The 21,040-nt window shown below is 38.3% G+C and overlaps 1 protein-coding gene across 9 annotated transcripts in view; it reads right to left on the minus strand.

Moving 5' to 3' along the window:
- Positions 1 to 21,040, minus strand: part of SYNE3 (spectrin repeat containing nuclear envelope family member 3) — a 117,811-nt gene that overhangs the window by 65,410 nt on the left and 31,361 nt on the right. For 6 of the 9 annotated variants that reach the window (XR_009152649.1, XM_058162625.1, XM_058162630.1 and 3 more), the window contains exons 4-12: positions 19,808 to 20,117; positions 13,458 to 13,619; positions 11,593 to 11,937; positions 10,823 to 10,959; positions 6,155 to 6,329; positions 4,696 to 4,878; positions 4,330 to 4,473; positions 3,087 to 3,221; positions 77 to 226 (exon numbers count right to left, since the gene is read on the minus strand). Coding sequence is in view for 8 of the 9 variants with exons in the window: in XM_058162625.1 (XP_058018608.1) it covers positions 77 to 226; positions 3,087 to 3,221; positions 4,330 to 4,473; positions 4,696 to 4,878; positions 6,155 to 6,329; positions 10,823 to 10,959; positions 11,593 to 11,937; positions 13,458 to 13,619; positions 19,808 to 20,117 (1,741 nt within the window). In the remaining variant the exon portion in view is untranslated. Of the gene's footprint in view, positions 1 to 76; positions 227 to 3,086; positions 3,222 to 4,329; positions 4,549 to 4,695; positions 4,879 to 6,154; positions 6,330 to 10,822; positions 10,960 to 11,592; positions 11,938 to 13,457; positions 13,620 to 19,807; positions 20,118 to 21,040 lie in introns of those variants that run through there. The other 3 variants (XM_058162626.1, XM_058162632.1, XM_058162633.1) reach the window with 3 other exon arrangements.

Consider the following 21,040-nt stretch of genomic DNA (forward strand, 5'->3'; position numbering starts at 1 on the left):
ACCTCAGCTGAATCCTCATATTTCTACCCACTGAGAAGCTTGCTAGTAACCTCACAAAAGAAGAAAGGTTCTTTACCTCCAAGTCCAAAATTGCATTGTGAGTTGTAGCATCACAGTAATATTCCAGTTTCTGTTTGGTCACGATAAGCCACTGTTGGAGATCTGATAATTTGTCATTAAAAGTCCAGTGCTTCTGAATATGTTGCTTACTTTGTGCAATCATGATCTGCAAAGAATCACAGGAAGACCCATCATCATTAATAAGGGAACTCATTGGATTTCTTTCTTTGGATCAAAAAATTGTGTAGAACCTTTCCTCGCAACTTCTACAATACATCTTATTATCATCCCCAGAATGAACACACCAAGATGAAGACAGGACCTTACCAGTGCCTTACAGCATCTTCTAGAATCATTCAGCCAGAGTTGTGTTGATATTAATGAGGACTGGGTTGTTTTTTTATCATCTCAACAACTCTAAAAGATGCTATAAGTTATCAAAAGCGAAATACAGGTAGTCCTTGTTTACTAACCAGTCATTCAGCTATCCTTCAGAGTTGTGATGGCATTGAAAAAAGAGACTTATAGTATGTTTGGTGATTGACGCTGTAGCCATTCAGCATCCCTGCAGTCATGTGAGTATTATTTGGGCATTTGGTAATCAGTGCCTCTGGTGGCTCAACAGACTAACAGACTAATGCAGTCTGTTATTAACACAGCTGCTTGCAATTACTGCAAGTTCAAGTCCCACCAGGCCCAAGGTTGACTCAGCCTTCCATCCTTTATAAGGTAGGTAAAATGAGGACCCAGATTGTTGGAGGCAATAAAAGTTGACTTTGTATATAATATACAAATGGATGAGACTATTGCTTAACAATGTAAGCCGCCCTGAGTCTTCGAAGAAGGACGGGATATAAATTCAAATTAAAAAAAAAAATCAGTGTGCATTTACAATGGTTGCAGTGTCCCCAGGTCACCTGGTTATTGGGCTACATTTCAATCACTTGGTTATTATTTATTACCCTCACAGATGGCTTCTGATCCGCAATGTGAATAAGGAAGCCAGCAGGAAGTTGCAAGTTGTGGTCATGTGACATCACGTTTAACAACTGTGGGTGATTTGCTAATGATCACAGCTGGAACTACTGTCGTAAGTCAAGCTCTGATATGTAATTTTTCACTTTACGTCCGCATCACTTAACAAGAGCGCTCGTTCCATTTGCAGGCAATAAGTGAAGGCAATCTCTAATTGAAGGCTGCAGTGTTTCCTTAGGACAGGGGTCTCCAAACTTAGCAACTTTTAAGACTTGAAATTCTAGAATTCTGGGAGTTGAAGTCCACAAGTCTTAAAGTTGCCAAGTTTGGAGACCGCTGCCTTAGAAGCACATTCCATTGAACCTAATACAACTTCCATCAAAGTAGGCATGCATAAGACCGTACTGCACATTTTATGAGTTCCAGATTCATACTCTATCTTCATTTTATAAATTGTTTTACTAAGAAAAAAAAATTCACTAAATTAAAAAAACTGAAGTAGTCTGTTAAAGTGAATGAATATTTAACATAATTTTACCTTCACTAGCAAAAAAATCTAGAGCTGTAAATCTGAATTTGGCCACAGTGGTGCTCCACAAATAAAAATGCCTTATGCATCTCTTTCTAATGTACATAATAAAGTAATAATGTACATAATAATGTAAAGGAAATGCAGCCAAGGAAATACTGTATTTCTAATATATTATTAATACTTAATTTTTATTGTGCTTCTACATTCATTGTTTTAATTACTCAGAACCAAATAACTTGTCATCTTTGCTTTATAAGCGCATGTAGATTCCTTTACACTTTTATCACTTTTATGCCTTGGTAAAAGCAGCTAGATTTGCTCATCATTTGCAAGTGAAACTCTTAGATCACATAGCAACAGCTTCAATCACTAAGCTTCCATCACTAAATAACTTTTTGGAAGTGGACTGATGATGTTGATAAAATTACATAGTCCAAGGTTTGCTCTATCATTAGATACAGTAGTCATTTTACATAAGATGTAACAAACATAAATTTACTACACAGGCTTCAATTTCTTCCCAATATTGCATTACCTTTTGAATTGTAATGGAAAATGCCAATACAAGTTTCATCACTAGCTGCTTAGAGAGGGTTGTAAAGACTGTGAAGTGATATATAAGTCTAAGTGCTATTGCTATTGTAAGAATTAGGATAAATCCAGCTGCCCAGATTCACTTTATTGTGAGATGGGTGGCATAACATTTAATAAAATCAATAAAATCAATGTTATTCCCCCCATTATTTACCCAATCTGATCTCCTGAATAATGAGGTTCTGGACTTTGGCTCATTATTATTCATCTCTATTTGGAGCATCTCTGACAAATCATTAAAAGAAGACCTGGAGGCAACATCTCCATAACGGTAGCATCTACATAATGATTGGTGGACGGGTGAGGGCCTATAGAGACGGACCATTTTACTTACTTGTGTTTACCAAAGAATAGAACTGTTATTATTATCATGAAAATTGGGATGTTACCCCACATTTTCTTCTGCTTGTCTGGAATCCCAAGAGGAGTAGAAACCCTGTCATAAAAATCCATTATGAGCCACAAGAAAAGATGCAGGTTGTATGGGCGGATGAACACGTTTTTCTGCTTGGCTCTCATCTAAGAAGCGTGAGAAGCAGTTGCTGCACCAGTGCAATAATTGCTGCACTGGATGAAAAGCGAAACATCATCTTGGAAAAACAAAGAAAGTCCAGTTGCCTTTTGAAAGAATGACTGAGAATCTCCATAGACACACACACCAGGGCAAAATCATACAGTTTAGGAAAAAAATAGGAAAAAAACCTCCTTCAAGTTGAGTTCAGTTCCTGGTGGCTTCTTGGACCCATTTATGTAGTCATCTTAGCAACGGTACATGATTTGTCATTGTTTTCTTTGGTATGTCTGGGATTCCCTGAATGTCTCCCATTTAAGTACTAACAAGGCCTGACTCTGCTTAGCTTCTGAGCCCAGAAAAGATTAGCTGAGTGCTGCCATCTTTTGAGAATCCTTCACCAAAATGAGTTACCTCCAATGATCTCTTAAGTGTTTGATAGTCAGAAGAACACTGTTTTATTTTATGCATCAGTGCTGGGTCTGACTGAACAAGTTTCTCTATTTCTTCCATTTGGATTGCACATTCATCCAGGTGTCCTTGAATGCTCTGTAGAATAAAATTGCATTTTGAATAAGTTGCCATGCACGATGCTGTTCAAGGAATCATTGCATACTTGAAAACATCTTAAAAGAACACAAGAATCTGTTTCAAAATGCACATTGTTGTATTTCAAAGGGATACATTCAGAGGATAATCTGCAAGTAAAAGTTAGTCCTAATCTGGCTAACCTATATCCTTAACTGGAGCTGCAGAAAAATGAATAATCTATCACCTCCTAGACTCAAAATTTATATTCTGCAACATAACCCACTGGAATAAATTTGCAAATGGCGGGGGAAAGTTCTATCTTAATTATATCATGCTTTTCCTGCATTGGTTTGTGTGTTTTGTGCTTTTTGGTTTGGTTTAACACACTGATTTTAAGATTCCACATCTTTTAGGGCAGGGTTGTCAAACTCACAGCGTCATGGCGGCGTCACATGACATATCGACTTTTTCCCCCTTCGCTAAACCGGGCATGGGCGTGGCCAGTCCGTGTTGCATCTGGCCTGCGGGCCGTGAGTTTGACAGCCCTGTTTTAGTCTTGGTTCTTCACCTGTCAAGTCAGGATCCGAAACATGAACTATAGTGTCCAGACAGCTGGCAACACAACACAGGTAAGGACTAGCAAATGAAATTTATTTTGAAGGAGATATTTATTCCTTTAATGTGTGCCTTACTTTTTCATCCCACCTTTGCCAATTACATTGTTCCCCTTTTCTTTACACTTCACAACAAACTCATAATCTTATGAGATAGATTAGGGATGCACATCTATTTAGTTCCAAAATGGAAAGAAGTGCTGCAACAGAGGAACAGACATGCTTCCTTTACCAGTTGATGCCTCCTTACAGGAAACATGCCTTTTCCCACCTCATACTGCAGCCATATAGTTTCAAGAAATTAACACTTATTCTTGAAACTGAATAGCTGCTGTGCGAGCCAAGAAAAGACATTAAGGAGGTACAAGTCTCACTGCTCTAAGTCTAATGCTCCAAAAATGACAGCTTGGGGGCGTTTGTTTTGTGACACAAATCACATCCATAGCTGGCTATGCCTATTGGTGACACATTTTGGAAAAGAATTCTTTTGGATGGTATTTGAGGCCACTTACCTCTAGCCTTTGCAACCGGGCTTCTTTACCCATAAGATCTGGCAGCAGTTCTTTTTCTGCATTTAACTTAACTCTGAGAGCAGACAGCTGTGTTTGCAGAAGCTTGAAGGATGCATCAAAGTCTTTATGCTGTGATACCAAAGCCTAGCCAGAGAGAAAAAGCTGATTTCATGCCAGTCCTGAGAGCATGAATGCTTTCTGCCAACTCACAACACAGACCTGTGAGTACATCAGAATGAAAATAACAATCTGACTGAAGTAAAAACTGAATGAAGTATTAATCATTGTAGTTGGTGATGTATTAATTACTGCATTATTAAATCACAATTATTATTCTTATCGGCTGACTTTTTAGAAGAAGCTTACCTGTAACCTGCTTTTCCTCTGGAGTAGCCCTTTGTGCAGGTTTTCTAATTCCTCTGTAGCATCACTAACTTTCTCCAAGAGTGACTTTGCTGTCTCCTGTTTGAAAATATTGCCCAGGAAATCTTTTTTCATCTGCACTTTCAAGAGTTGTTCCTTAAGATGAGAGCTTTCAACCAGAAAAATCTACAAAAGAGAATAATTGATTGTTATGCATTTATGTCATTCATTCTTATTTTCCTACTTTGAAAATATTTTCCCCAAACAGGAATAATTAGAATAATAATTTAAAAAAAACAAATTACAACTCAGAAATACTATTAAATAAGTTTATCAGTATGCAATTTATAACAATATATAAAAATATGTCAACTAATATATCTTTACCTACAAATATCAGAACAATGCAGCAATGATATTCCGTGAAACACTAGATGGAAACTGGAAGTTGGACAATGAAGAACCAGGGCAGAAAAAGCATTGATGCTTTTCAACATTGCTTTTGGAGGATACTATGGACATCCAAGGAAATAAATAAATGGATAACTGGATCAACCCAGAATTTTCACTTGAACACAAATGACCAGATCATATTATTTCCCTTTGAAAATATTATTCAAAGACTATTTCTCTGGAAAAGGTCCTCTGGAGAAGACTCACATGCCGGGAAAGTATAAGGTAGATATGTTACATTTTTTACACTATCAGTTACAGTGACAGAGGGTGTCTGATTTGAAGATCTGAAGAAGAGGTTCAGAACAGATCATAGTGGGGGGAAAAATCTATTTGGAAAGTAATATCTATATTAACCACATTGATTAGAGACAATGGATTAGACAAGTTTATTAGAGATTGGAAGTCATTTGTGGAGTTTCAGAATGTTAAGTACAATAACAGACTGTTAACAAAGATTTGAAGACTACTTTTGTTTCTGGGGTTATCTATTAACTTTCTCTTTTAAGTGAAAAGATGGTGGGTCGACTTGACATCTTGACAGATCAGTGACATCTTTTTATGTAACATAGTATTTTTAGTAAGAAACTATAGATGGAGAAATAGTTGCAGACATGTTATGCAAGGGGGAAGAAAATGTATTAGATATTTAAGATATGTTGTTGTTGTTAGTTGCGAAGTCGTGTCCGACCCATCACAACCCCATGGACAACATTCCTCCAGGCTTTCCTGCCTTCTACCATCTTCTTGAGTCCATTTAAGCTCATGCCTACTGCTTCAGTGCCTCATTCTCTGTCGTCCCATTCTTCTGTCATCCTCAACCTTTCCCAGCATTAGGCTCTTCTCCAGAGAGTCCTTCCTTCTCATTAGGTGGCCAAAGTATCTGAGTTTCATCTTCAGGATCTGGTTAAAAATGTTTCCAATACTAATAGAGAATAGTCTGAAATTCTTACAAGATTACTGTGAACCAACATCGATTTTAAGATTCCAAATGTTATAAAGTCATCACCTCAATCTGACGCAGGAATGCATCTGTCAATGCAGGATCAGAAACGTGAGCTGTGGTGTCCAGGAGTCGCTGAGCTGATGGTTTCCACAGCTGAAACTCCCTCAGGGGGTTTTGGAAGCGCTGCCTCAACTCTGTTTCAATCTCTGTGCTCAATTTAAACATTTTCCCCTTCAGACTGCAAAAATAAATTAACAAAATTATAAAAAAAATTTTAAATGAATTATGAAGAAGGATTTCATTTCTTCCTTGGCAGAAGGGACAAGTGAATCCCAAGTTGGACTGAAAGGGACGAAAGGTCTGGGCATGTAATATGCTTCCTTAACACAAAGCAGCTCTGTTTCTGCTTCCTATATTCTCCTGGCTTTTTCTTTCCACAGCTGCCTTTGCCAATCAGATAATCCACAAAACCGTTTTTACATGCATTTTCTTTGCACCTGCTGCAGGGAATTACAAGAAGCTAGCTGTGCCTCTTGGATTCCCCAATAGCCTCTTAAGAGTCAGCTTTAAGATCCACACACACACCATCTATTACAGGCCTAGAGCAGAAAGACAACCGAGACACTAAAGAGGGAAAATAACTGCCAAAAGGTGGATTTTTCTCTTAACAATGACAATCAAGGTGCTTCTGGTGGTTATTTATTTGTGTGACTTTGTATCACCTTAATTACAGAGATGGCCTAAGGTATTTACAATTCAAGACATACACCACTGAAATCTAGTCTTAAACTAAGCCATATATAGTCATAATATTAACATTATCTAATTTATTTACAAATAACAATTAACAAGAAATATGCACACTAAGTATCAAGGGAGTCCAATTTAGCAGTATTTTCCATTCTGGGACCTTCTAGTTAGCCAGACTGGCACAGTGCATCAACTTGTCTGCATTTGAACTAACTTATTTAGTGGGTTACTGAAATAATATTGAATCATATACTCACCAATGAGATGGGTTTACACAATAAGACATGTGATCAAGGTTAAAACTTAGCAGCTGGGGCAAGATGTGCAGCCACAAGTTTAAGTGTGTTTATTGTAGCATACCCCCTTTCTATATATTATATTGTCTGCATGTACAAAATATTGGACTTAAAATATGTGGTTGGGATTATAGATCTCTTAAAAAGGGGCAGCCATGAAGCAGAAAGTTCACTCTGATTTGACAGTTAATGTTTTGTGGCTCCTCTTCCAGCTAATTTTAGTAGTACTGTCAAAATACTCTTTAGAATGAACTAGCCATGCTTGAATCTGTGTGGTGCAAAATACCTAGAAAATGTAGCTATGTATATGGTTCAATTCCAAAAAGCACAGTTTTGGTTACTATTTAAAAATTCTTTAGTGATTTTGTATTAAGAAATTATTTTCAGTTTGCCACTGAGCATACCTGGTAACAGTGTTTTGTGCAGAGGTGAAATCTACTTACCTTCCTTACCGGTTTGGAAGTGCACGCACTGTGAAAAACACGTGCATGAGAAAACCCTTCTGTGCATGCACAGAAGGTAAAAAACATTATTTTCTGGTTAAAACCAGGAAGTAATGACACCCAGGTGGGTGGACAGAGCTTTGCTCTGCCATCGCTACTGGATTGCTGAACTCCTGGCAACGATCGCTACCGGATTGTGTGATCCGGTTCGATCCAGGAGCATTTACCCCTGGTTTTGTGTGAACTCTGATGGCATATTGAATTCTGTTTGTGTATTAGTTCAAAAAAAAAAAATACTGGTTTATGTTTAAATCTGAACAAAATTAATTTCATCCTCTCTGCAGGTGTCTGGCTCCTTCTATCCACTGACTGAAATAGAAAAACTTGTTTTTACTTGTTGAAAATTCCAACCTGCTTGTGTCTCTGGCTCACAACCCTGAGGCACAGCTTATTTCTAATTTCATTTTCCAGTTTGAAGGGACCTGGCAGGCGGCAATGGCCAATTCACAGGTTTTTAGAAAACAAACATAAAGCTTTCCTTAGGAAACATTTTTTTCCAGTTAAACAAAACAATAGAAAAGGGATTATCCCACTCGGCATGTCACAATGCTCTTGTAATAGTAGTTATCCTGTAAGGACAGTTTATGTTTAATGTAATTTTGGAAGAGCACAAATCCTTTGATCACTACCTTCACTGTTGTTTCTTCTGTCTCTTCATAATCATTAGTGAGATTATCATTTTCTACAAAGGAAGCAATGCCTCTTTGGAAGATGATACCAATGATCTGTCATCTCTACTGTGGCAAATGTTCAAACTTTCCATTCTTACTTTTCCTCATTGGCAAGAATCCCAGACTTGCTTCCTTAACTCTGAATTAATGTTTCTCCTGCAGTAACTAATTTCATTAACAGAAAGACTTTTTAGCTTGCCAAAACAGTCTATGCTTGTCACAAGAAAGCCAGTATTTAGATACAAGCAAACATTTGTCTGTGCCTTAGCCAGCTGTTGACAACCCTTTTCCCAGATCTGGAAAAAAAAAAGATTATGCAGATAATTTCCTGACTCCACTTAGCATGGAAGCAAAAATGTTTTAGTAAAGCTAGAAGCGGGAGGGGGGAATATGTCTATCCAGAAAAACATGCATGGGGAAAAAATCAGCAAAGAACACATGGAGAAAAAAAGCCTTCTAATCATTACTGTTGCTACCTGCATAACATTTGGCTAACACCTCTGATAATATGTACATAATATACACAAGTACAAGACAACACATGATAAGGTAATGACTTATACAGCATGAGCCGGTAATTCAATAATTTTGCTCCATTTTCAAAGAATCCTGCCATGTCCAGACTTCCAAAAAGCAGGAGAGAAAGTAGGATACAAAGTTAACTAGATTTTTCCTTCCCTTTGCTTTTTCTGATTCTTCATTGTCCCTTTTATCATCCATAACAAGACAGCAGTGCAAAAAGCAGATATAATGAGTATTTCTTACATTTCTCAGAAGATTATTCAAAATGAATCAGTATTATCAACACTAACTAGTTTACTAGTTTTTTGACTAGTTTTCTGACCACTTTTCTAGTTGGCAGAGTTTCATTTTGGAAACTGCCTAGTTGTACAACTATAGTTTTTCCTAATCAAAAGCTACTGGTAAGGAAAAGCTACAAAATCAACCCATGAGTAAGATCTTAAAGCTGAAATAAATCAACTTTCTTTCTATATCAAATCATGGATGGGACCCACCACCATTTCAGGAAAAAGTCATAATGCAACAATACAGCTTCCGATGCAGAGAACTTGGATTCAATACCTGGTCTCTACAGGCAGAAAATTTTAGTCTGAAATTCTGGTGAATTACTGCCAGTCACCAGAAGAGGTTACAGAACTAGATGACCAAAGCACTGATTCCATAAAAGGCATTTTTGTATGTTCACAGACATCCTGAATCACCAATGTCACACTATCTGCCAATAAAAATCAGAAAGCACATCCTAGGAATTTGGATAGCAAATGTCTCTAGATGACATGAGAGCATAAACCACATTATATGCCTCTTTCCAAAAAGTTGGAATATTTTCGATCTTAAGTGTTGTTTTTAAAGAGCTGCAAAGTAATGATAAAGGAACAGATTTAATTTTTAGGAGGATGTGAAAAAATATATTTATTTGAACAGCCAGATGAGATGGGTATTTTGAAAGCAGCTGCAGGTTTCCTTATATTACATCTGCCCAAATTCCCTACCTGACAGGATTAGTATGGAGTGATTACACTGAAAATACCCCATTATTTTTCATTCCATCCACAAATAATTCCCTCAACACTGCCAAACTATTACTAAATCTGCTATTAATCTTCTCATTGTTCTCATCACCCATCTTCTTCCATTTATGACTGTAACTTTGTTGCTTGTGTCCTTATGATTTATAGTGATATTGATTGTTTCCTGATTGCTTATTTGTACCCTATGACTATCATTAGTGTTGTACTTTAGAATTCTTGATGAATGTATCTTTTCTTTTATATACACTGAGAGCATATGCACCAAGACAAATTCCTTGTGTGTCCAATCACACTTGGCCAATAAAATATTCTATTCTATTCTATTCTATTCTATTCTATTCTATTCTATTCTATTCTATTCTATTCTATTCTATTCATACACATACTTCGGTGCCTACTTTCTACCTATTACATGGGTTTTTATTTCATAATGTTCCATCTGGAAACTGAGCGCCAGTTAAAATGAGCAACTTATCACCAGGGCTGGGAGATCTTTGACATGCCTCTAGAAATCTCTTTTTTCTGTGATGTGGGGAAAAAAAATCCAATCCGGATGGCAACCAACTACATTTGAGCCAGAATTCCACAATGGTATGTTCATATTGGGGCTGAAGAATCCAGGTTTAAATCCCCATCCAACCACGACTGAACTTGAGCCAGTTATTATCTTTCAGCTTGTCTCAGTATTATTATGAGACGAACTATTGCAAGAAGTGAGGGAAACATATAAAAGGCACCTAGAGCTTTGAGAAGGAAAAACAAAAAGAAAATCTTGTTTCAAATAAGCCTTAAGTCCAGTGGAAGTCAAGAGATGTCATTTGCCATTGCCTCCTATCAAATTTATATTTCTTAATTTTGAAATAAACTGTCTATAACATTCCTTTCATTGAAATGTATTTTTTGAGCTACCTAATCCCCTGCTGTCATTTATTCTGAATTTATTCCTTCAGCAAAGTACCTTTGATGTTCTCGTATGGCATGGATCACACTCTCAGAAAGAGGTTGCAAGTCTTGTGAAAATTTGAACAACTCCTTCAGTTGAATCTTCAGTTTCTCAGCCTTTGATTCTTCTGCTGTAAGGTTTGCCTTTGTCGCCTTAAAAACAAAATTATTGTCAAGAAATATTGACATAACTATCTGTGTTTGTTTTTTAACTTGCATAAAATCTACAATTAAATTCAAACTCCAAACAACTTATAAAAATAAAAACATAGCCACAAAATAGCATAAATGTACATTTCACAATAAAAGCAAACTTACAGTGGCAACTTCTCCCATCCCAATGCTTCATAAAAATCATACATTAAAAACATCCCGAAACCTCAACTGAAGAAAACTCATCAGCTTGTGATGAACGTTTAAGAGGAAACAAACAATTGCGTCTTTCATTATTTCATAAATTAGCTTCAGGTAAAAAGTGACTTATTTCCACCAACGTTTATACAAAATTTAGGAAACAAGAAAAAAGACCTAGGATTGCCTCATGTTAATATCAGTTTCTTAGTGGGAATAGAGAAAAGGATTCCTGTTGCAATGAAATGGAACATCATGGATAAGGGCACAATTCATTGGGATCCATTAAAATGTTGCCATGAAGATGTCTCAATCATTTATTTTAATATACAGTAATTGCATCTGCATAGATGAGCAAGTTTTAATTTCATTGTAATTTCATTATGTGACCATCTGCCTTTGTTCCCAGTTGGTTACTGTCCAATAACTACTCACCATGTATTCTCTCCATAGAGAAATTAAATCCTCATCACTTCTCACAACATCATCCTTTTCAAAGTGGTTTCCTAGTCTTTGCAGCCTTTTACGGAATTCTTGAACATCAATTTCGAGCATCCTGGCCTGGGTGTGGTAGGTGTTTTCGGACTGGAGGCTCTTCAGTAGTTTCTCCTCTTCCTCCACACTCACTAGCTTTATATTCTCCAGGAGTTTTTTCAGCTCCTCAAGCTCAGCATTCATCTTTTCTGCCCCCAGGGGAGAGGTGTTTTGCATCACATCTATAGACTGTGCTTCCAGATGCTTCCATTTCTTTTCTCCACTCCTTACATCTTTCGTAATGTCCTGCAGGAGAAAAGAGCTGCAAAGTAAGTCATTCCCAATCTCGCATGTAAAAAATACGGATACTGAGGCAGCATAAATCCACCGTGCATTGCTGCCTATGGACATAAGAAAAGGCCTCATGCCTTGTGCCTAGTTACCCAAATTCTTTTGAATGGCCATCATGCCAGGAATGTCATAACCATGAATCCACCAGACCCAGGCTGGATCAGGCAACAGTGGTTCTTGATTTATGTCACATCTCTTGGGGAACAATGGTGTGCATCTTCTTCCCTTACCAGTTCAGTGTGCCTGACCACTTCTGATATTATTACACATCTGTATGGTACTATCATCTTCAAAAGATGGAGCACCTCTTAATGTTTGGTCCATTCATCAAAATATAATATAAAATCCTGACTGCTAGCAATTCAGCAGGATTTAGAATTTGACAACAAGAATTGTCATCAGTGCATACAAAACATATGTGTGTAGTAAGCTTGCAGTTCCCACCAGTTATATTGGCTTCTGGTCTTCCTGGGTTAACATCACTAACATATAGTTTGGTTCAGTAGTGAAATCCTCCACGGAGTGCCACCGGTTAGTTGCCCATGCATACGTGATGTGCGCCAAACATGCGCTGCACATGCACAGTGTGCACCAAAAGCATGTGTGTGCGCACAATGTGTGCCAAATGCGTGCTTCACGCGGAAAAAGGACACTTAACAAGGTTAGAACAGCAAGGGGGGGAACAGCTGTGCCGTGTGATTTAGATTCGCTAGAAAGCAGGATTTCCTGCTTTCTAGTGAATTTAAATCACAGGGCACAACTGATCGTCGGAAATACCAGTTCAGATGAACCGGTAGCTTTTTTTTACTCTTTTTTTACTCTTTTTTACTTTTTTTAAATCACTGCTGGTTTCCTGGAACCAATGTGAACCGGTAGCATTTCACCGCTGGTTTGGTTTTCTCCTCCTCTTTGCACAATGAACTCTGTATTAAGTATCATATAAAGAAGTGAATTTATATATTTCAAAGACTGGTTTAACTGCTTTGACACTACATTCTGGAGCAGAGATCTCCAACCTTGGCAACTTTAAGATTTGTGGACGTCAACTCCCAGAATTCCTCAGCCAGCTTTGAAGTCTTCAACTCTTTGAATAGTTGAAATCCACAAGTCTTAAAGCTGCCAAGGTTGGAGACCCCTGCTCTGAAGGAATCTACATTTAGAAATCATTTTCTACAAATGATTTTTCATTCGATGTGGGAAAAAAACTGGTGTTTTTTTACCGATGTCCTGTTAATACAAGTAGTGCAGGGAGCAGGATTCGGTAAGTCATAGGTCCCTGCCTATGGGAAATTGATGGGATATTTCAAGGAAATTAAACAAGTCAAGATGTTGGTTACAACTGTGCACATAAAGTCATCTTGATTTTTTTTTTAAAAAAAGGTTCCTCCATAGAGGTTCCTGGAAGCTTGAAAAACAGAACTCCAACATCTTAGCAAAACAACACCTTCACAGAAATAACTTCAGCAATCAAATACCTGCAATGCTTTGATTCTATTTTCTGCTGGCAGTTTTGATTCTTGATTGAGACAGCAGTTTAATCTTTCGGTTAGCTGAGTCAGCCATAGCCGAAACTGGTCAACGTTGGTCTTATATAGCTTGTGTTCTGTTGTTATCTTTTCGAGTAACATCACTCTTCTCTGAAACAAGAGAAATATCCCAAAGGGAAAGACTTTTTTTTTTATAAACTCAGAGCACAAAGAACTCTTCTCCTCATAAGTCATTTGGTTGTTTTCAGGAATTTGAAACAGTTAACATACGTACCCCAGGTCAAGCGAGCTGTAATTATTTAGCATTTAATTAAGTAAATACAATATTTTAAAGAATTTCATTTCTTTTTCAAGGAAGGAAAGATAGTGCCAGAAGAAAGGTTTAGTAAGCCAACTTCTCATTAATGACAGCATTTTCCTCATTTCTTCTAATTGCTGTTTATGTCCCACCACAAGCCTGCGTAAATGAGGCATTACGAACTCTAGCTGACCAAATCATGGAGGCTGAAGCCAAACACCCTGATTCACTGGCCATTGTTTTGGGAGATCTAAACAAGGCAAACTTAAGGAAAGAACTACCAAAATACTTTCAGCATGTCAATTGTCCCACCAGAGGCAAGAATACTCTAGACCACTGCTACACAACACTAAAAGATGCCTATCGGTCTTTACCACGTGCAGCTGTAGGACACTCTGATCATTGCATGATTCACCTTGTACCTGCTTACAGGCAAAGACTTAAAGCCATAAAACCAATAATTAAATCAGTGAAAACCTGGATGGAGGAATCAGAATTAAAGCTACAGGCATGTTTTGACTGCACTGATTGGAATATTTTTAAAGATACCTCTGCAGACCTGGATGAACTCACAGATACTGTAACATCATATGTCAGCTTCTGTGAAGACCTATGTACCTACAAGGAACTTGCGAATACACAGTAATAACAAACCTTGGTTTACACCTAAACTTAAGCAGCTACGACATTCCAAAGAGGAAGCCTACAGAAAAGGTGATAAAATGCTGTACAATCAGGCCAGAAATGCACTAACAAGGAGATAAGAGCAGCAACACGGAGCTACTCTGAAAAGCTAAAGAATCAATTCTCAGCAAATGAACCAGCAAACATGTGGAAAACTCTTAAAAATATCACCGGCTATGGCAAACCTCCTTCCCAGGCTGTAGGTAATAAACAACTGGGAGATGACCTGAATGAGTTTTACTGCAGGTTTGAAAGGAAACTACAGCCACCTATCTCCACAACCCCATCTCAGACACACCAACAACAGCCAAGCCTCCTACAACTGACCCCATTTCATTGGGTTCACAACCCTAGTGATCACAGAAGAGGAAGTGCAGCACCTATTTCACAGACACAAGCCAGCAAATGCTCCAGGCCCAGACAAGATAGCTCCTTCTTGCTTGGAGGTCTGTGCTGACCAATTGGCCCCCATCTTCACCCATATTTTCAATAAATCACTAGAGATGTGCTATGTTCCTTCTTGCTTCAAACGCTCTACCATCATCCCAGTGCCGAAGAAGCCCACCATCAAGGAACTGAATGACCACACACCCGTTGCTCTTACATCTGTAGTCATGAAAACCTTTGAAAGGCTAGTGCTTTCCTACCTGAAAACCATCACAGATCCGCTGTTAGACCCCTTGCAATTTGCATACCGAGCAAATAGATCAACAGATGATGCTGTTAATATGGCTCTGCACTACATCCTACAACATCTTGAGTCTCCAAAGACCTATGCAAGGGTCCTCTTTGTAGACTTTAGTTCAGCATTCAATACCATCATTCCAGACATTCTTCTAACTAAGCTAAACCAGCTACAGGTACCGGAACAGACTTGTAAGTGGATCACAAGCTTCCTAACAAACAGGAAGCAGCAGGTGAAGCTAAGCAAGATCACATCAAATACCTGTACAATTAGCACAGGGCCCCCCCAAGGCTGTGTGCTCTCCCCACTTCTCTTCTCTCTGTATACCAATGACTGCATCTCCAATGATCCATTTGTTAAGCTACTGAAGTTCGCAGATGACACAACAGTGATTGGTCTCATTCGAGACAATGACAAATCCGCATATAGACGAGAGGTCGAACGACTAGCCTTGTGGTGCAACCAAAACAATCTGGAACTGAACACACTCAAAACCGTAGAAATGGTGGTAGACTTTAGGAAAAACCCTTCCATACTTCCACCTCTCACAATACTTGACAACACAGTATCAACAGTAGAAACCTTCAAATTTCTGGGTTCTATCATATCGCAAGATCTCAAATGGACAGCTAACATCAAAACATCATTAAAAAAGGACAACAAAGAATGTTCTTTCTGCGCCAACTCAGTAAGCTCAAACTGCCCAAGGAGCTGCTGATCCAATTCTACAGAGGAATTATTGAGTCTGTCATTTGCACCTCTATAACTGTCTGGTTCGGTTCTGCAACCCAACAAGAAAAACACAGACTTCAGAGGATAATTAGAACTGCAGAAAAATAATTGCTACCAACTTGCCTTCCATTGAGGACCTGTATACTGCACGAATCAAGAAGAGGGCCGTGAAAATATTTGCAGATCCCTCGCATCCTGGACATAAACTGTTTCAACTCCTACCCTCAAAACGGCGCTATAGAGCACTGCACACCAGAACAACTAGACACAAGAACAGTTTTTTCCCGAAGGCCATCACTCTGCTAAACAAATAATTCCCTCAACACTGTCAGACTATTTACTGAATCTGCACTACTATTAATCGTTTCATAGTTCCCATCACCAATCTCTTTCCACTTATGACTGTATGACTATAACTTGTTGCTGGCAATCCTTATGATTTATATTGCTATATTGATCATCAATTGTGTTGTAAATGTTGTACCTTGATGAACGTATCTTTTCTTTTATGTACACTGAGAGCATATGCACCAAGACAAATTCCTTGTGTGTCCAATCACACTTGGCCAATAAAAAAAAAATTCTATTCTATTCAAGTACTGTATTGAAAATAAAAAATACTTGTAGGAAATAACATATCGTGTTTCCCCGAAAATAAGACTCTGTCTTATATTTGTTTGAACACTGAAATAAGCGCTTGGCCTTATTGCCATGTGCTCAAAAGCCCAATTGGGCTTATTATCAGGGGATATCTTATTTTGGGGAAAACAGGGTAGAAAACATTTAAGAAAAAATACACAGTTCAATATGCATTATCTCTGCAAGTTTTTCAATGTAATGTTCCACTAGGGGGCCCTTGTGAGTTATTCAATTTTTTAAAATCCTCTCCCCCCCTCCCCCGCTTCTTTTGTGGGACAATATAAAGGAAACTATACAGGCAATTCCCTCAGGGCAAATATACAAACATGCAAACCAGTATTAGTGTTGCTCCAGGGTTAGCTAACACTCCTCATCAATTGGATAATCTTGCTAAAGGCAAGAGAGAAGGTTTCTGGATGAGACGAAGGACCCACCTATCAAATATCCAGCAGCCGGTTTTCTACAGTGGCAACTTACTGACAAGCCAGTAAGGCAATAACTCTCCTCCAATGTTTTCCAGCTATACTGCCTTGGAATATGGAAGTTCATTCAGACAACTGCAGATAGGGGTGTTCTTGGGGAGTGTAAAAAAACAGGGCAAGGTGGCAGCTACAACTGCATGAGTGAAGCCAGCATTTTGACTTTTTTGACACCCTCTTGGGAATGCCCCAATTGCTTGTGACTGCAATTGGAATAAAATAGGAATAAAACTTGTTCTGTCATGTTTTAGATAAAAATGCTCTTTCCAAAATCTGCTGTTAGGCTCTGGAGAGAGAGCCATCAGTAGGAATGGCTCTCCCCTTCTCACCTCAGACCATTTGGGCAGTGGGGGAGGGCGTGGGGGAGGGGGAGGGGAACACAACATTTTCTGCAACTGACAGGAGAAAAAAATGGTTGAGAACTTCTCCATCTCACAACAAGGGTCCTAATCCAGGAGAAGCGATTTCACAGAGTCCTCTGGAGTTTGGGATGGCTCAAAAATTCAAACAAAGAAAATAAATAGCAATGGCTGTTTAAAATTTTGCACCGCTAACATGAGAAGGGAGCAATACAGGATCCCTGCAAGTGACAGACTATTAGCAGTGTTGAAAAACAAAAAGAAAAAGGAATTATTTGCCAAAGGAAAAAGGTTATATGATTATTTACAATATTATCAAGGTTTTATTTATGACTAAAACATATTTTAGGGTGTCCCTAAACTGTAATTTGGTGCAGATCTGTTTCATTTCTGAGGGATGAGGCTCCACTGAATTGGTACAAATAGACAGGAAGAGCTTCTTGGTTAAAAAAAAAAACCACTATGAATTTTAACAGAAAAAAAAACCCTGCTTGTGATTTGCTCTTTTTCTGTTTATTTGTTTTAAACATTTTCCTCCTGACCCCCCTTACTTTCTGGTGTATCTCTTTGTTTATAAGGATAATTTACTTACCTTTCTAAAATCAGAATAAAAATAAAGTACATAAATAAAATGTTAGCAAGGTTAATTTAAAGCCAAGAAACTACATTTTAGTGTCTCTCAGCACCAATTATCATTATTGAAAACGGAGTGTTTTGGAAATACAATGAATCATTAGTCAGAAGAATAGGGACTATGATATTTTTTACAGGAACCACCTCAAAGAGTGCTCTACTAAAAAGGTTATTATGAGCCATAAATTTGAATTAATGTATCACAAAGAATGATTTGTGCCTTGTGCATCAGGAACACCACTTTCTTTGGAACATAATGTACAATAAGAGCTTTGGAAAACCAAAGATTAAAGTTCTGAAAATTTCTTCAAGTGTAACCAATGCAACAATTAGACAAAAATTTATTAGCAAATGAATATTTTCTTTTCAGTCATCCTCCTCTTAACAGCATACGTTTCAAAACATGCAGATCATAATGGTTCTTCTTGTTATTTGCTTTCATATTTGGGCCAGAGTTGCAACAGTAACTTTATTATGTCCATTATATAAAATATGAAATTAATTTCATATCAATGTCTCTATGACTCAAAGATTTAGGGGATTATGTAATTGGGAGGAAGGTTTAAAATTAAACCGAAGACAGATGTGGTATCCCCATTTGATTTGGAAGCTTTAGAAGTTTATTTGGAAGGATGAGCAAGAGGCTGAGCAGTATATAAATTATTCCTGTGTTTAGGTTCACTCTGAAATGTGAAAATAAACAGATGAAAAAAACCAATAATGAGATTCAGAATAGTATGACATCATGTGTCCAGATACTGCAGAATGTTTAGACCAGCTTTGCTGGCTGGGGAATTCTGGGAGTTGAAGTCCTCCAGGCTTAAAGTTGCCAAGGTTGGAGACTCCTGGTTTAGACTGTTCCTGATTTTCTACTCAACATGTCTATCAATAATCTTACCCATTCATTAAGTGGTCAATAAATAAATAAATTCAATAAATAATAATAATAATAAATAATAATAAAAAAGGTTTTCTTCCATCCTACTAATAAAGAGTATTTTTAATTTTCTACCTCCATTCTTCTCAGTTTTGCCAACTATACTATGAAATATTTCTAAATTAGTAAACAACTTTTGCCGTAAACCTTTCATCTGGATCTGGTTCCAAATAAAAGGCTTATGGCAAAAGCTTTCTACTAATTTAGACTGTGTCTAACTATTGAAATACCATTGATATTCCAACTAAAGGTAGAATGAGAGGCTGTCTCTAGTAATTATTTAAACAGTATTATTGTAACAATAAATGGTCACCCTGGTTTTTAGGCTATGCATAACTGAAGGCGTAGAGAACAAAAATGGAAATATTTCAGTAGTATAATTGACAAAACTGAGACGAAGGGAGGCAGAACAATGAAAATGTTCTTTATTAGTAGGGTGGAAGAATGTATGTTACTCCTAGCTGGTATTCAATGGAAGCATTAAAATTGCTCAGCTTAAGAGAGGAAAGGCCATTATTTACAAGAGGCTTAAAATATTTCATAAGCACCAGAAAAGAACATCTAGAAAAGAGCCATGTCTATCCTGATCAAATATGCCTGCCTCAGCCCTCAACCCACTGACTGATTTATGTGGCTCAGTTTCATGTATTAATATAATCTTTATGATTTGTAAAGTATGTGTGAATCTGGGCACTCAACCATCAGGGCCAAAGAGAAGCATAGTAAATCATATGATCTCTGCCAACATCTGCAACTCCCAATCAAAACAAAAGGGAATTTGCTGATCTGTACAGCTGGGGGGAAAATTAAATATAGGGGACAGGAGCAGAGGACTCCTATTGCAACATCTACTTTGCTCTTCTATTTGGCCTTCACTCCGAATTTTTCTTACCTCTGCTTCGTTCTTGATTTCTTCATATTCTTCCTTCATCTTTTCCCTGGCTTCTTCATCAACACTTGCATCTCCAATCCGGTTATATAGAGATACGGCTTCATCTAGTAGCCGATCCAGCAAAGATGACCGATTCTGAACATCTTTCAGAAGGACCTCAGCATGGCTAAGTTGCCACTGCTTCTCCTTTAAGCCAAGCTGCAACTCTATGTCAGGTTCCAAGGTCACCTTCATATTGTGAAGCCAGGTGTAAAATTCATCCTGAGCCTTCAAGTATTCACTCCAATGCAACCACACCCACTCAATGCGGCTGTTGGAACAAAAAAGACAGCTAGGTACATTAATTCTGCCTTCTCCAACATTAAAGAGAATCATCTCTGGATCGGGGTGAAATGCTCCTGGTTCTGACCAAATCTGACAATCCGGTAGTGATCATGGCTGGTGCTTCAGCGATCTGGTAACGATGGCGAAGCAAAATGCCTGGGTGTCATTACTTCCTGGTTTTAACCAGAAAGTAATGTGTTTTTTACCTTCTGCGCATGCGCAGGTTTTGTGCATGTGCAGATATTGTGCATGCGCAGATATTGCGCATGCGCAGAAGGTATGTGCATGCATGTGACACACATGGATGTGTGCACTTCCAAACTGGTAAGGAAGGTAAGTAGATTTCACCCCTGCTCTGGATAGTATGACCAGTACTACATCATTACATCATCTCCAGATAGTGTGACCAGTAGCAGGTGATAGTTTGTATCCAGAGGGCACTAAACTAGGTAGTCTACAAAATATAAATGATAATGCCAATAAATTCCAACATCAAAATATGGCATTTGCTTAAGCAGTGGCCCCCAAACTTTTAGGCACCAAGGACTGGTTCCAAGGAGAAAGGTTTTTCCATGGACCGGAGGGGGCATGGTTTCATGCGCTGCCTGCATCCTCTAGATGGGGCTTCGCTCGCTTGCACGAACCAGTTTCTGACATGCTGCAGACTGGTGCCAGTCCACAGCCCTCAACCTGTTTCATGTAAATGCTGCCACAATGGTTGCTTTCCAATTCCAGCACATGTCATGGTCAGATCATTTCCTTCTTCGCCTAGACTTTCAGACCGCCGCTCACCACCTCAGGGAGACGGAGCCAATGCGTTGGTTCCGTCCCAGGCGCCTGATGGACCCGGAGAGGTTCCTGACGGAGCTTGGGCCGTTCCCTGAGGATCTTACCCACGGCACGACTGAA

The sequence above is a fragment of the Ahaetulla prasina genome, chromosome 1 (assembly GCF_028640845.1).
Source record: "Ahaetulla prasina isolate Xishuangbanna chromosome 1, ASM2864084v1, whole genome shotgun sequence".
Classification (NCBI taxonomy): Eukaryota; Metazoa; Chordata; class Lepidosauria; order Squamata; family Colubridae; genus Ahaetulla; species Ahaetulla prasina.